Source organism: Perkinsus marinus, assembly GCF_000006405.1.
Source record: "Perkinsus marinus ATCC 50983 genomic scaffold scf_1104296969786, whole genome shotgun sequence".
NCBI classification, from domain to species: domain Eukaryota; phylum Perkinsozoa; order Perkinsida; family Perkinsidae; genus Perkinsus; species Perkinsus marinus.
Window position 1 is genome coordinate 14,620 of NW_003202674.1, and position 15,277 is coordinate 29,896.

Below are 15,277 nucleotides of genomic sequence, written 5' to 3' on the forward strand. Positions count from 1 at the left end.
CCGGGAAATAAACTTCGAGATTGGCAAGTATGGCAGATGCATTCAGATGCGATACGGTACCCTCCCGCATGATGAAGTCGATGATGTGAGACGGATGCCGATCTCGCATCCGAATGGAAAACTCTCCGCCGTGCTCTCCTAGCGAGTGCATCAACGCTCACGAGACCAATCAGGGAAATCGCTCTCTTACCAGTCTTTTCTACAACCACTGTGTCAGCCGTCGTTGACACCTTGTACTTCCGAGGACATTGAATATGAGTTACACACCGGTATTGTGCAACACCTCTATCCTCGTTTTTGAACTCGTTAATGTACAAATGATCGAGGCGCAGCCTGCTCATGGCGTTGGCGAAGATATTGATTCCGGGCCGAGGCTGAAACCTCTCGAATTCCCGAGCTTGCGTCCACTGGAGTCTGGGCGGCATCGTTTGTGCTGAAGAAACGGAACTGAAACATCAGTATCATCGTGACTCGACGCGCATCGGATTGGATTCTCATGTGTCTGAACACCAGGGGCGGATAGACTGGATATCAGGTTATTGAGATTGTTTTGAGTCATTGCACAATTATCTTGAATGAATCATTCATAGCACCGTTAAGCTGTTATGAAGGGTCGATATGAGTAGAAGCTATCAGATTGGTTACCAGGACGGTTCCCCTATCATGATAGTAGCTCTGTTCAACTGAAGGAGGCATTTTATTTGACTTTGTAGAATGAAGTTTTGTTGAACTCTCTCTGCTCTATCGTGTGGCATTTGACGAGCTATCTCCCAGGGAGATTCTCCCCATCCCCCCCGCACCGCACCCTACGCATGGAAGGCAGAAGCTTTCAGCCCTCGAAGCATCGAGTCAGTCCGACGGACGCCTTCATTGGCGTCGCGCGGGTCGCCGGTCGATCGACCGATGCTTGCTCCCCAAACCAGATCCCGCCCCAGGTGAACGCTACATGAGCATCACAGGGAAACATACAGCTCAGGCGATGCGGGCCTCATGCGTTTAGTGCATACGATGGGCGATCGTAGCAGCGAGTTACCATCGCACGGGCATAGCGATGTTTGCACACATTGGCCACACCGTGGAGTTAACGATTTCTGAGGGTATCTAGAGTTGTTTAGCGACCGTACTGCGCTATCTCGAAGTTAGTCACGCCAAACTGTCACAACCATTGAGAGCCTCTCCGTCTCAGGGAATGCGGCAGACTCTCCCTCTGCGGCATTCGTGCCCACGACAATGGCGTGCCTAGCCTGAGCGACCGTCCCGGCGACCTTCGCGCCGGATCGATCCGAACTCTGCGATGTCGTATTCCCACTGCGGTTAGAGCTCTTTTGACGTGTTCAGCCTCGACCTCGAGAAAAAGAGGATATGGTGAAAGCGAAGTTTTCCGTGGATGCTCGCGTCAGCGGCAAAGTTATTTGGTTGTTCACCCAATAGTGAACTGGACCAGTTCCTTTTCCGCATGTTGCGGGTGTCTTGTCTCGAGATAGATATTCATTTATTGAGCTTAAGGCTTATCCTGAGATCACCGCGTCGGCCAGCAAGTCTGTTATACAGTTTACTCCAGATGGTCAAGCTGTGGAGACTGCGAAAGTTTCGCAGTCAGCAGCGAAACTTCCTACGGAGAAACCTCCCAATACCTTTGAGCGATGGCTTCCATTGATGTTGCGGTGGGCTTTCACTATATATCTTCTTGAGGGTGAGGGTGACTTGATACATGTTTGTGAGTAATACTCACTGAGTATGCTGCGAGGTTTGCCTCGATATCAAATAAACATGGTTTTGGTAAAGCACAGTTGTTTGATCGACGTTATCATCAGCGAATGATGTTATGCATGAGAGACTGCCCATATAAAGATTGCAAGTTTGCTGAGCATTTACCGTCTACTACTCAGCAAAGGGATGCTTATATGGATAAAAGAGCTATTAATAATCAGGGGCAGGGCCCGAGAGATAATACGGCAGCTAAACGATAGCCGATTGTGATGTATGCCCGATACTGGATAGTATTAAGTTAATACGGGTATCTTGTGTGAGGTTGGAAGTTTGTTTCTGTGAATGTTCTTTTAACTAGGATATAATCCGATGTTAGTAGTTGATTCTCGGTCTGTGTCGAATGGGAAACGGCTTTTCCTTCATCAACAGAACATAATTTGAAAGTAATTAGTTGCGTTTGTTTGTTGTGTTGAATAAGTGTTGAAATATTTTGCATCAAAGTAGATGCTCTCCAAGTCTGCTGAGTGAGCTTCTCATCAAGCTAGGGCGCAAACGGAAGAGGGGATAAAGAATCTCCTTGATTTCCTAGAGCTTTATATATCAGCAGAAACAAATAAAAGGTTATGAATCTGCGTATAAATAATATAAATCCATGGGAATTCAAACTTTGAAGTTGCGTTTGTGAGGGGTTTAGTGGAATCAATAAATTTGCAGTACACAACGATATCGAAATACACATCGGGATTGAAGACACTCAACCAATTACATGGTTTCGTTGATATTTCGACATCGGATGAAAAGCTGGAAGCTCGGACGCTGCAATCGGCAAGTAAGATAAAACCTCAGATGAAAAAGAGGCAAGCTCCGTCGATACCGGAAAAGTAGCGGGAAGTTTGTTCAAATTACCGGGTGGTGTGTTAAGAACGGCGGAACTTGAACAAACCAAGGATGCTATCCTAATAGGCAGTTCATTAGCTCTACGACCTGGAGAGTTATTGGAAATTCGAGCAAAGGATATCAAAGTTATTGATGGTGCATCTAAAGGATCGACAGGTATGACTATAGAGATTGAGTTGTGTGTTACCAAAATGGGTTCCTCAGAGACTATAGTGCGTGATTGTGTACATTTTAAGGATCAGCGTATGCATAGAGGATAATGTTGTGTGATGCACCGTATGGCAATGATTGTTGTAAGTGTACCAGCATGCTTTAGAATATTTGATAAGATCTATTAGAAGTTGCCGACGAATGCTCGACAACTTGGTATGGAGCTGTCGAAGCGTTTTGATTTCTCCAACCAAGAAATTGACGATATGATGAAGTTTACAGGTCATAGTTGTCGGCGTTCGAGTGCAACATATGCTGAGAGCATTAATTTGATGTCAGAAACTTGATGAACTGGTTTGGGCGGTTTATTGGGAGGGCTTCTTGATTATCTCCATTTGAGTGGTTTCACAACACCCTAGTTTATTGACCTTCGTGGTTGACCTGGTGTTATAACTAGGATGTTGTATATAGGAGATAAAGTTTAGAAGCGCCACGGGTTTGATGAACCAGTGGCAACCACTCAAACCTCCATATTCCTGAACACAATATAGGTGGTTACAGTAAATCCATAAATAAGGAGTTGAATGAAGGTCCATTTATGGGGCTAGTTCAAGGACGAATGTATTGAGATTTACTGTTAGATGGGAACGAGCTCAGAGAACTCCTCGTGGTGTTCCTGGAAACTCAACTATGATGTTTTTTTTTCTTCTTTTTTCTCTCTAAGTTTTATAGAGGGCTTCTAGATTATCTCCATTTGAGTGGTTTCACAACACCCTAGTTTATTGACCTCCGGGGTTGACCTGGTGTTATAACTAGGATGTTGTATATAGGAGATAAAGTTTAGAAGCGCCACGGGTTTGATAAACCAGTGGCAACCACCCAAACCTCCATATTACTGAACACAATATAGGTGGTTACAGTAAATCCATAAATAAGGAGTTGATTGTGAGTCAAGTTCCTGGCCAGAGAGGACACTATACTTTCGCATACGTCTATGCTGGTGGAGTCATGCGCGTAGCGTTGAGCCTGAACGACCCAGCTCTATCCGCTCCCAACCGGGAGATCGTCAGTTCAATCCCCCATGGATGCAACTACATCCGGGATATCAGGCTGATTACTCCCGAAACGGTTCTGGTCATCGACTCCAGCCATCCTGAAGGCTCCTGCTCTCTACATATATTCTACTTTAGAGCTGACGTGTGGCACAGTTGACACGAACTTACTGCCTTTCCAGTACGCGGCCTCTGTGAAGTCACAGTGCGTCCCGAGGGGCTCATCTATATGACCTATTCAGTACTGTTTTTGATTTTCACAGTGGGACCCAGATTAGTAGAGATTCGGTTGATTTTTTTCATTTATTCTCGTCTACATTTGACTTGGTGACGCTCCGTGCGCTGCTATTATATCGTGCCCTGTTAGGAAAAAAGTTAGATGTGCGCGGGTGAGTATTGCGTTGGATGCGGCAGCATAGTGCCAATAGTATGAAGAGGAATTCCCACGCTGCTGTAGCCTTTCCGGAGACGTGCCCCGCCGCAAGGCGTACTGCATGCCTCGTACCGTCTCCCTCCTGTGACTGATGACTCGAATCGTGAGCAGACATTAAGCGGAAAAAGACGATTTAACCAACCCAATGAACGAACTGTACGCAGCGCAACTGTGCACGCATACACATAGTAGCGTGCGATGCGCGCACAACATAGAGTTATCGGACGAATGACGTAAAATAGGAAAACATTTGTTAGTAGTAACACCCGCACTGGTTGACTCAACAACACTTGGGATAGCCATAATAGGTAATAGGGCTTCTTATCTTATCCATTTCAGCCTGAAGGATGCGAGCCGTTTCATGCATCGAATAATGGGCGAGCGATATCCGTGCATACGTGCGCGAACAACATTACAGCAGCAATGAAGCTCTGTCTAATCATTGAATAAATCGGTTGGGACGTACGCTCGGCGCATTATGCAGGCTCTGCGCAATGCGCCGAGCGTACGTTCCAATCGGGCGTTCAATAAGCTCTGCCCTATGCGATTCTGGAATCGATCTTGAAACTAAGAATTGATCTATGGAACAGGCCGACTACCGCTTTCATGGAATTGCGCACGTGAAAAACCAGGATCCTAAGATCCTCACAATCATTGTGAGGATCTTGGGATCCTGTTTTCGAGTAAGAATACTGTCTTCTGATGCTTAGTTCTCTCACTGTATTCGAGACCCTTCCTTCGAGAGGTGGAGAAGTGAGAATCATTCCGGTTTATACCAGTCATTCCCCGGTTCGAGCTGACCGATGCTACAATACCTACCCATTCAGCTTTTGACTGATTCTTTCACGTGTTCAGACTCTCCCTGGGTGTGTAAAAACAGGTCGTACGCATGTTCAACTTCAATAATTGAAGTTCAATTCAATTGGACCATATATTGAACTATTGGATCAATTGCAATATATAGTTCCGCTCGTCTCCGTAACTACCATCATGCTTAGTCCTGTTGATGAGCAAGCACGGTACGTTCGAACAAGCGCTGGCCCAGTGCCATTGGAGAGGCTGACCTTGAGCCAAGGAATCCCGAATCCGGTGTTGGATCAACATCTAGCTGCGATGTCAGTTATTTCACCATCCTCGATGTTCTTTCGTGCCGCCGTGGTAGCTCTCCTATCCCTAAGCCACGTGTCTGCCGCATCCTGTGGCCCGAACGCCTGCATCCGATTCGCGATCACTGGTGGATTCCGCTGTAACTGGGAAACTGGGAAGTGTGGATCCGGTCCCTTCGGTCTAGTCCCGACCGACGTGGATTGTGCTTGTTGATAAGACATCGAGTTGAGTGAGATATGATGTAACCTATATATGCTTTATTTCTGCTGTCTTGACTCTGTTCATTCAAGAGCCACCACCTTACCGTCCTCCCGTGTGGGTGTGGTAGCACTTTTATCCTTGATACAGTATCTGATGTTTCCGCATCATAAAGGCGCCTTACTGGCACGAAACACGCCTGGTTGTTTCGTTGGTTGTTTCCCTACCGGCCTCACAGAACATTGAATGAAAACCTTTTTTCCTTGAGGGTGCTCGTTCGAGGAAGTTAACTTCACGCATGAGCCCCGCTTTTGGTCGTCAGCTTATTTGAGTCAAGTAGTCTGTCCAACAAAATGATTCTGAGGTCGGTTTGAAGTCAAGTATGATGCCTATCATTCGCGGAACAATGAATCGCTGTTGTGTTCACCTCGAAGTCAATTAGGAGCAAATCTGCGAATAGGAGTGCGTTTAAACACCGATAGAAGTTGATGTACGATTGTAAGCGCTGCGTGCAGACATACAGGTGTATTATATCTGTCGATGATAATTCATCATATCATCACGGCCGTGTATTATCCTTCAGAACAAATGGGGGCTGTATGAACGTCATACTATGTCATAGTAACTATGACGATGCTTGAGATCTTGCCTCAGACCCAAACACGCTCGATCCGTGATGTAAGGATCTGTTGATAGTTAATTTGCGTTGGGTCTTGAGCAACCATATTGTTGAACCATTTTCTTACATGGTGAGAGTAGCGGAGAGCACAAGACGAGCCACGATGATATTAACGCAAGCAGTTTCTCAGTCGCCGAGTCTGTTTGATTCGATTTGATCCTCGCGTATGTCTTCGGGAGCCAATTAAAGTGCTCACCTCTCCGAGTCCGAGAAGTCGGAAAAGCAGGCTTCCCGGGCTCGAAAAATTTTTGTGCATTCGAATGCTCCTACTCTCCGAGTGCCGAGTCTGAGTACTCGAAGCGACACTCGGACTTGTAAATTCTGTCTTGAGATACTTCTTCTCCGAGCTCCAAGTAGCACATTTTTTCAGGGTAACGGCGCACCCTTAGAACATGCTCCGAGGCAGGGTTCCCGATTTCCACCATTTAAACGAACTATAAACAAGTGCCTTCATACTCCACTTCCGTCAGTGAGTGCAACATAATCTCAGGCCGAGGTCCTCGGCGTGGGCATGCCGCTCCCCAATTTCGTAAAGGATTCGGGCCCCGAATCCTTTACGGGTTTCGTAGTCGTTATTGGCCAAGTAAGATGGTCCACATCCGACTTTTACTCCATGATCAACATCGAAAATTTTACATACAGCCTATACAGTACTGTCATTGAAGTATACCTCGCTTCGCTTGCAGATACGTTTCGGCGACTCGTGATCTCTTTTATAGGAATCGTGACCGATACGAAGAGTATGCTGAGGGGGAAATCGCTATTTGGTGACCGTTTATGCATAGTTGACAACTATTAGTTGTTCTCTTCTCTTCATATAACACTGTTCACTGAACAGTGTTCAGTAATCAATCATCAGAATCCCTGCGTAAGTCACGACTCGTGACCAAGTCCTGATCATCACTCTTGCTGGTGGCTATGACACCCTTCTTTCATTCTTCTCCCTTTTCGTGAGTGCCTCGCTCTAGTCGCTTTAATGGATTGTTATAATGCCCAAGCCCTAGACTCGGCTGTCCTCAGTGAGGACTCCTCAGCCAGCTATGGTGCTCACGCGATTGTCATGGTATGCTGCCGGAGCTCCAAAACGATGTAGCTCAATTTCTCGGCACCCGAGAACCAGGCTTGGTCGAACGTGATTGTGCACGTCTGAGAGCGGAGCAACTGCCATCACTGATATATTCAATCGAAAGGGCCGTAGATGAATTCTCGAAAAAGGTAGCCAGAGCCCGCTGCATCGACAGTTCTGAAACGACATCGATCAAACCCATCAGGAACGGCTACAGTGTTCCTCCAATTCAATCCGCACCCTACCGAGAGGTTGTTAACTCTATCCCCTGTGGACGCAATTACATCCGAGATATCAGGGTGATTACTCCCGACATGGTTTTAGTCATCGGCTCCAGCCATCCTGATTCAGGATTCCTGAAGGCTCCTGCTTTCTACATATTTCGCAGTTTAGGGCTGACCTGTGGCAAAGTTGCCACGAACTCATAGCCTTTCCAGTACGCGGTCTTTATGAAGCGGCAGCGCGTCCCGATGGGCTTATCTATATGGCCTATTCAATTCGTGGTGGAAGCGGAGGAATTCTGCTGAGGACGTACGAGTGCGTGTGGTCGTAACATCGCTTTGCTGTACTCGACGTGGTAAGAAAATCGAGATTTGATTGATTTCGTTATTTCATTTTTTGTCGTCTACATGTGATTTGATGACGCTCAATGAGTTATCATAATATCGTGCCCTGTTAGGAAGGCTGCTTTCCGAAAGTATTAAGTGTTGCGTTGAGTGCGGCAGTATCTTACCGGTAGCAGCGGAGGGAGTTTGTTACTGCCGGCCTCTGACATCGAGTAAGACTGATTCTAGAACCCGCGGTTGTTCACCGCTTGAAGGAACGTGCTCGAGTGGTGGGTTCGGTCTCCACTTGGTAGTGGGAGGAATCCTCGCGGAGGATCCCGGTCACCCGCACGTGTTGACCTGTAGACATCTATGGGTGCGATCGTAAGATACATTGCGAGGATACAATTAATCTTGGCCCAAGATTCTTGGGCACTCCAGTCGTAGTAGTCTTTCTTCTCAATCGGGTTGCACAGGTCTTTTCCACGAATATGACATCGATCACTCCGTTGCCAAGGATAGGGCAAGCGCATAACGCAGCGTGAGTGACGTTTAGTACACGTGCATTACTGACAGTAAGTACCGTCATGGGATTACTGACAGCCTGTCAGTGACAGGTATCGGCTCATGATGTTGATAGTTGGGTCCGACTCGGAATCATATATTTCGAACAACATATCTCTACTAATACTGACTACGCGACTCACCATGAGTCGCTTTAGAGCAAATCGGCAAGTACAGGTTGTCGACTCGAAATGGCTTTGTCGCCATAGCTTCTCATAGCCAAGGAGCTATGAGACCTATCACATACCATTGGAAACCTTTTTCGAGGTCTACATAAAATGTATATTCAACGGTTTCATTCACTAGCCCTATAACTTAGGAGGCCTAAAATGCGTAAGTGTAAAAGGGAGGAGCGCCTCCTCATAAGTTAGGAGGCAGAGGGGTTCCCCAAAGTAAGGAGGCTAAGGAACAGTTTGCAAGATACTCACGGAAGAAGGCTGAGAAGCTGCGCCTGATAAAACTCAGGAGCCGCTCCTCAAGGTCCTTAAGGAAATAGCCTTAGGAGCGTAAGCTTGGTCAGGCTAAGCTTACCCCTGGCTCACGAGGTCGAAACCGAGAATTTCGGCGTGCAGCGCATGCTTCGCGCACCCTTCATGTAATTCGCCGGTGCGACTGGTCGCCGATGGGCTATCGGCGACTGCGCGCCGCCCGCGCGATCTCCCATCTCCACAGTATCTTCCGGCGCTTGGAACCTGGATGATAACCTCACTTAGCGAGGCTCGCTGAAAGGCCTAAGTCTCTGCGACCGTAGTCTGTGAGGGATTAAATGACTACGAAATTTTCGTAGTCATTATTGGCATACAGGAGTGCGAACATGCCCTGTTAGTATTTCAGACGCAACATTCGCTAGAAAGACGGTCTATGTGCCACCAATAACAGAATTGCTTTTTGCAAGGAGTCCAGACTTCCCAAGACTGCGACCAAATATCACGAGATGAATCGAAAGCGGATAATCAATATTCGATAATATTACGACGTTAAGACTGCTATTATAAGGGGCAACGACTCTCGGTGACTAATAATGGATTGTACACCGGCCTAGTAGAAATCACTCGTCGTATAGATCGGCGACTGTAAGCCCTGAAATCCATTAGCGCCATCACGCCCCATGAAATCTCACAACAAAGAATAATGATTCGACACAAGCTCTCTAGACACGAGACAGTGATATATCCTTTATGCGACGAAATCCAATCAAACCTAAGTAATAGGATTTCTCTCTTCCTCAATAGTGAGCTTAGGATCCTCAGATTCGACCTCTACTTCCCCTGTGGAACCGCGGCTGCTTCGCATCCACCTCTCGAATAGTGAACCAGAAGTAGCCGAAGTATCGTCACCGTCGGCCATGATACGCTCGTTCATCCTGGCATTAGGTATCAACCAGAGAAAGAAGAGCGACGTGGTACTCAAGCTTATCAGTATCAATGACACAATCCAGAGGTTGTCAAACTGCTCCGATTCGTCAACACCAGGTAGGCCTCGTGGGACAACTCCCAAAGATTGACTGATGAAGCCTGCAATAGGACGTGTAACATTCTGGGAATAGTTCGATAACGATGCCAATAAGGCGAACATAGTAGCTTCCATATTCTTAGGGCATAAATGAGACAGGATGAGGAACCCTGGCATGAATTGTATCATAGACACCGATTCCACTAAGGCTTTGCTGCCTATAGCGAAGACCTGATCGGGGATTCCGATACGGACATTTAGTCGAGAGAAAATAATAGGGTCGCCTAGCTGCATGATCACCAACATTGCCGTCATCGAGAAGTACACTGTCCGATACTTCCAATTCTTCATGAACTTGCCGAAAGCAAGGAGGGCGAGCACTGAGCAGAGCTGTCCAACGGTCCCCAGTACTGAGCCATAGAAAACGTCGGAGAAATGCGGTCCAGCGGGATACATGGTAGCGTCGTTGGTGTAGAAGTAGATCGCGGGACCCCCAACTGTCGCAATGGTAATTTGCGATATCGCATTGAACAACATCAACTTTCCGATCACTGGCCTCATCACAATGAATGCGAAACTAGTGAGAAAGATCGTGGACGAGATGGCGGTCACGAAAGCGACCGTATTAGAGGCAGCGACCAAGTTAATGATAGAATAAACCACGGCCGTCACTCCAACCACAACCGATAGAACGGCGACAGTCGTTTGCTTGCCCCACAAATGCTTACGATGAGCTCTGGACTCTTCTTTGGTCACCCGCTTCTCCTCGAAGAAGTTGAGCCCCGCGGGTATGATAACAGTAGCAGATGTGAAGATTGTAGTCAGAATTGCCCACTGTGCACCACCAAGGCTCCAAACTCCATCAGCGTGCTCAACAATGAAGCCGACGAGCAGCACCGCGACGAGACCCAATAGTTGGTTCCCAGTCCAAACGTAGCTTACTAGGGCCGGTCCCGATCCGGGAACACCGGCTAAACGCCGAGAGTATACCGCCTCAGCAAGCAGGTCATACCCCATCAGCTGAAGGTTCGCCATGAAAAGCCCAACCGTCCCAATCGGCGCATTGCTCTCGACTAGGTCTAGAGACACTGCCAGGATGGTGCCGGCTAGGCCAAGGATGCTTAGGATCATCATATACGGGAGCTTGTGGTACCCAAACATGGGGAGAGAGTCGGAGATCACACCGAGCCAAGGCTTCATCGCCCAAGGCATGAAAACCACTGAGGCATATCGGTCAATATCTGGGCCACTCACATTCATGGACCGAAAATAGAACGAAATACTGGAATACAGCACGAGGTAACTGTAACCCTTGGCCCAGTGATTGGTGAAGTGTAGCATGAGGATAAGTTTCCATCCAAAGTCCTTACATAACATATGGATTGCACTAACAAAGGGAACTCTCTCTATGAGGAGTCCCTTAGCTGTCGTGGCCATAGCGAGACCAGCCGGAGGGGGAGGCATGGTTGCAACGAGGGTTCAAGTTATGAGCTACAATTGGCAAGAATAGGCCATACATGACGATGCCTCCCACTGTTGGTTCTATCCTCTAGCGAGGAGTCATTGAGAACAAGACTTACCTCATGCGTCGCATGGCCTCGACGAAAGTAAGAGGTTTGCACACTGTGTGACGCACAGTATCGCTGCCGAATCTGTGTTCGCATGAACCTTTTCGGATCTGTGAAGAGCTCTGCCCTTGTTATCGATTCACCAGGAGAGATTGAGTATGAGGCGGGCCGATTGACGGGCTATATTTGATCGCACGTGAGTACAAAGCGGAGCAGAGCCTCAATTAGATCGTGTTTGGCTGCTCAACAGTGGTGGGTGCTGGCAATCCCATCTTGGGATGCAAGCTGGACTAGCTCAATGGATAGTGTGGTCCATCTTGCATCACACGTGGCAGCGTGTTTCGAAAACAACAAGTCTGGGATGGTCTACGAGCCGCCGGAGTCGGAGGTAATGATCAGACAACTATGGTGCGGAGTAGCGCGCATGCGTTCCCGTATTGTACCGGTGTTTAAAGACCGTTCTCTCAATTCGAGTGACATCTGTCCGTCAACCGGACAGTTGGTTGGGAGTGTGGGAGAGAACCAAACACTGTAAAACCGAAGCCCGAACCCTCTCTGGGTCTTACCATGGGCCAAAGGTTCACAGAATATGTTTCGTCACACCAACTATATCACGGAATATGGCCCATGTCTCCTGACATATGTGAGTGTCCCTCAACCAATAGGGGTCGGCATCGAGCTTTTTGTAGAGGTTCGGTTCAGCTCGGAGTTCGGTCGACCAGAGTTCGGTTCGGATAGTTCGGTTCGGCGGATCGGGAACCAAACCGAACTTTCCCCGAACCCGAACCACGTTTTCGTTCGGCCGAACGTAGGAGATGATGTGGATATTCTCAGGGACAACCTCCCGGAGGTTGTCCAGATCTCGTAACCTCAGGGTGACTCGGAGATTCCCCGAGACACCCTGAGGTTACGTGATCAGGTCAGGCTAAGCACTTTTCGTGAGGAGCACCTAGCAAATTGTCAACGGCAACGCCTTCGGCAGGACATCACACTTGGAAGTCTCTCCCTCTTCGCCCAGGAGAGCACGTTACCCTTCCCTCCCCTCTTGAGTCACTCCCTGAAGTCTCCGTAGCTCAGCTACCGCTACAAGCTCATCACTACTTGTGTTATCAAGCCCGTGCGCTTTACTGTCACATCACACCCTTGCGCCACATCTACTCGAACCGTTACAGGCTCGATCGATAATATCAGAATACACCAACATATTCCAATATTTCTCATTTCGTGCACTTGCTCGAACTTGCTTTCTAACGCAACCTTCACTGACGCATACGCCTCAGGACCAAAAAAGATCATAGGTTAATCGCTGCCGGTCTATTTTCAGCCAAGTGTATACGCAGCTCATAAGTTGAACAGACCTCATTGGTCATAAGGAACTTCAGCCTTGAGTCACTAATCGATTATGTACATGCGTACCCGTGGATGTTGGGTAACGTGTCAACTCTGGCTCCAGTGATTGTCCAGTTCAACTGAAAACCTCTACGTGTCAATGAAACTATCAACAGAGCTAGTAGAATAGGTGGCTTGGAGAGGACCGAAGAGTTGCAGATTTCCCTCCTGACCTAGAAGTCCCGAAGTCTCGGTTACGGGCGCTCGGCTAACTGGTGCCGTATGCACGCCTCACGCGGGTCAGTCGCGTCACCATTGGTGATTCACCAAGGTTGACCCGCTGCCACAAAAGTAAGGAAATTAGCCTCAGTCGCGAAGTTCCAATCGCTCGTCCGTGATCAATTCACATACGATATGTATGTCCCATCAGGTACACTATTTCAGATCTCTTCAGAGAACTTCTTTAGCTAGCACGTGGCAGAAAAGCTTCTAATGAAGAATGTTCGCGGTATTTTAGTGAGAGGAGGAGGCGGTTTCCGCGAGCCATCCGGCTCAAACGAGAACTGCAATATGACGTGCAATTCAACAGTTGAATTTCAACTGCACAAGTGTCGAATGCGTTACGAGGAATGTATAACTCCGTTACGAGAATATTCAGTAACGATCTATCTCACTTTGTCAATGGAGTGTGTGTGTGTAGCATATTATCATCCGTAAATCACTGGCCATATATTGCCAGTGGCATTTGCCCTTGAAAGCGCTGGGGTTCGGGCCAACCCCGCCGCGCTGGGCCGTTTGTCTCCGGCGGCTAACACGATTCATGTTCACGGAGTGATGTCACGAATGTTTCTGATTCGCCACTTCCGGCAACACTGATCTGATTTTGAGTTTCTGTGAGTCGGAGAGCAATACGGACACGAATAGTAGAAGGAATGGATACTATCGATTTGATAATCAAATACCATCCGTAATAACAACGTCGAGGTGGAACAGTCTTCATAAAAGATCAGGGTGGCTGAAATATTTCATAGTGAAATATTTCAAGAATGTTTCAGTGAAATATTTCAAATATTTCACGGAAAAAAATTCAGTGAAATATTTCACTTTTGGCGGATTTTGCGCCTTTTTGAGAGGTTCACGTCAATAACTAGTGCTTGAGGACTCTCATCATGGATCACGGGCGTAGTTTGCCCTATCCCGGTTGAAGTAGGAAATACTCCAGTCGAACCAACGGCATTGGTCTTTCTATTCGATAGGACCTATTGCGTGGTCCTCCAGCCTGATTGTACTACTAGGGCGTATCTTCTGGCGGTGATATAGTCAACCCACCCGCAGGTATTGATCTCATCATAAGATTCTCATGAAGAACAAAATAGCCTCAGACAAAGTGTGCAAACTTTCGGCTAGGGAATACTGAAATTCAATGTAATGGAGTTTCAACGATCTTCGTCTCCATTGTCGACAGCGCCCTCCTTCTCGAGAAGTCGGCGGGTGCTCCATCTCAAGAAGTTATCCCTGAAAATCTTCTCCGTCTCGGGCGGTTGGCGATAGGCATGAAATGGATTTGTATCGTACTACATTCGAATCAGATGATTTGATCACAACTTGTGATTCACAAGAGCTCATCCCAAACACCGAATCCAGTTCATCATTGAAAAGCTCGAATTTTGAGCTTCGAAATGGGGCCCCGTATTCCAAAATCGCTTTTATCTTACGGGATGTTTGATGATGCGTGAAAACACTCCGAGCGGCTTCCACTAAGAGATTTCCACGAGCCCATAAAGATTGGCATCGCCAGCCTCTTCAGATCCGTCAATCTGGCGAATCTTAAGATTAAGACTCTAACCTCACAAACTTGAAAACTCAAAGAACGTTTCAGAAGTCTCTTAGTCTCAACTTGAGACTTCCAGACTCTCAAGTGTGAGGAGACTAATCTCGAAATGAGATCAAGCTAGAGCTACAGTATTGGTTCTGAACTAAGCGCCGTTTGGGAAACTTACAGCGAAGAACAGAAGTTGTACGTATTTTTTCCCAAAATCAAATTAAACACAAAGTGAGAAAAATGCTTTAGAACTTCATTAACCGGGGATCGTGCTCACAGGGTTTGTGGCACGCGATTATCTACTTCGGCGAAGAATTCTGATGTATTTATCCGCATTTCCGCGAATTAGGGAGGGGATAAACTGATTGGGCCTCACCGCAATCTCAAATAAGTCCTTGAGGACGTGGGTTAGTGGAACGAACTAACGCCCTTGCTCACCTTGCTCAAAAAAACTAACGTTAGATCATAAATGTTCCCAAATTGAGGGCGAGTCCGAGGGCTTGAGTAAAGTTTACTCAGTAAACTAACCGGTTCTCATCCTTGAGTGAGACTATCTTATCTTAGGTTCTCGAGTTCTTTACCGTTTGAGGGTAGCCGCTGATAAAAGATTCGCACCGTCAATTACCAGTCGACATTCCCAGATTTTGTAAAATCCTTGAGAAAATACATGCATACTGCGATGATCATAATATGATCTATGCGCTA

At 47.3% G+C, this 15,277-nt stretch overlaps 1 protein-coding gene across 1 annotated transcript; it reads right to left on the reverse strand.

Annotated features, from left to right (window-relative positions):
- Nucleotides 1–9,601: 9,601 nt before the first annotated feature.
- Nucleotides 9,602–11,317, reverse strand: Pmar_PMAR021961 (hypothetical protein; the record flags this gene model as incomplete). Its single annotated transcript, XM_002767826.1, has 1 exon — nucleotides 9,602–11,317. The coding sequence occupies one exon, from the start codon at nucleotides 11,315–11,317 to the stop codon at nucleotides 9,602–9,604; it is 1,716 nt and encodes a 571-aa protein (XP_002767872.1).
- Between the last annotated feature and the right edge of the window lie 3,960 nt (nucleotides 11,318–15,277).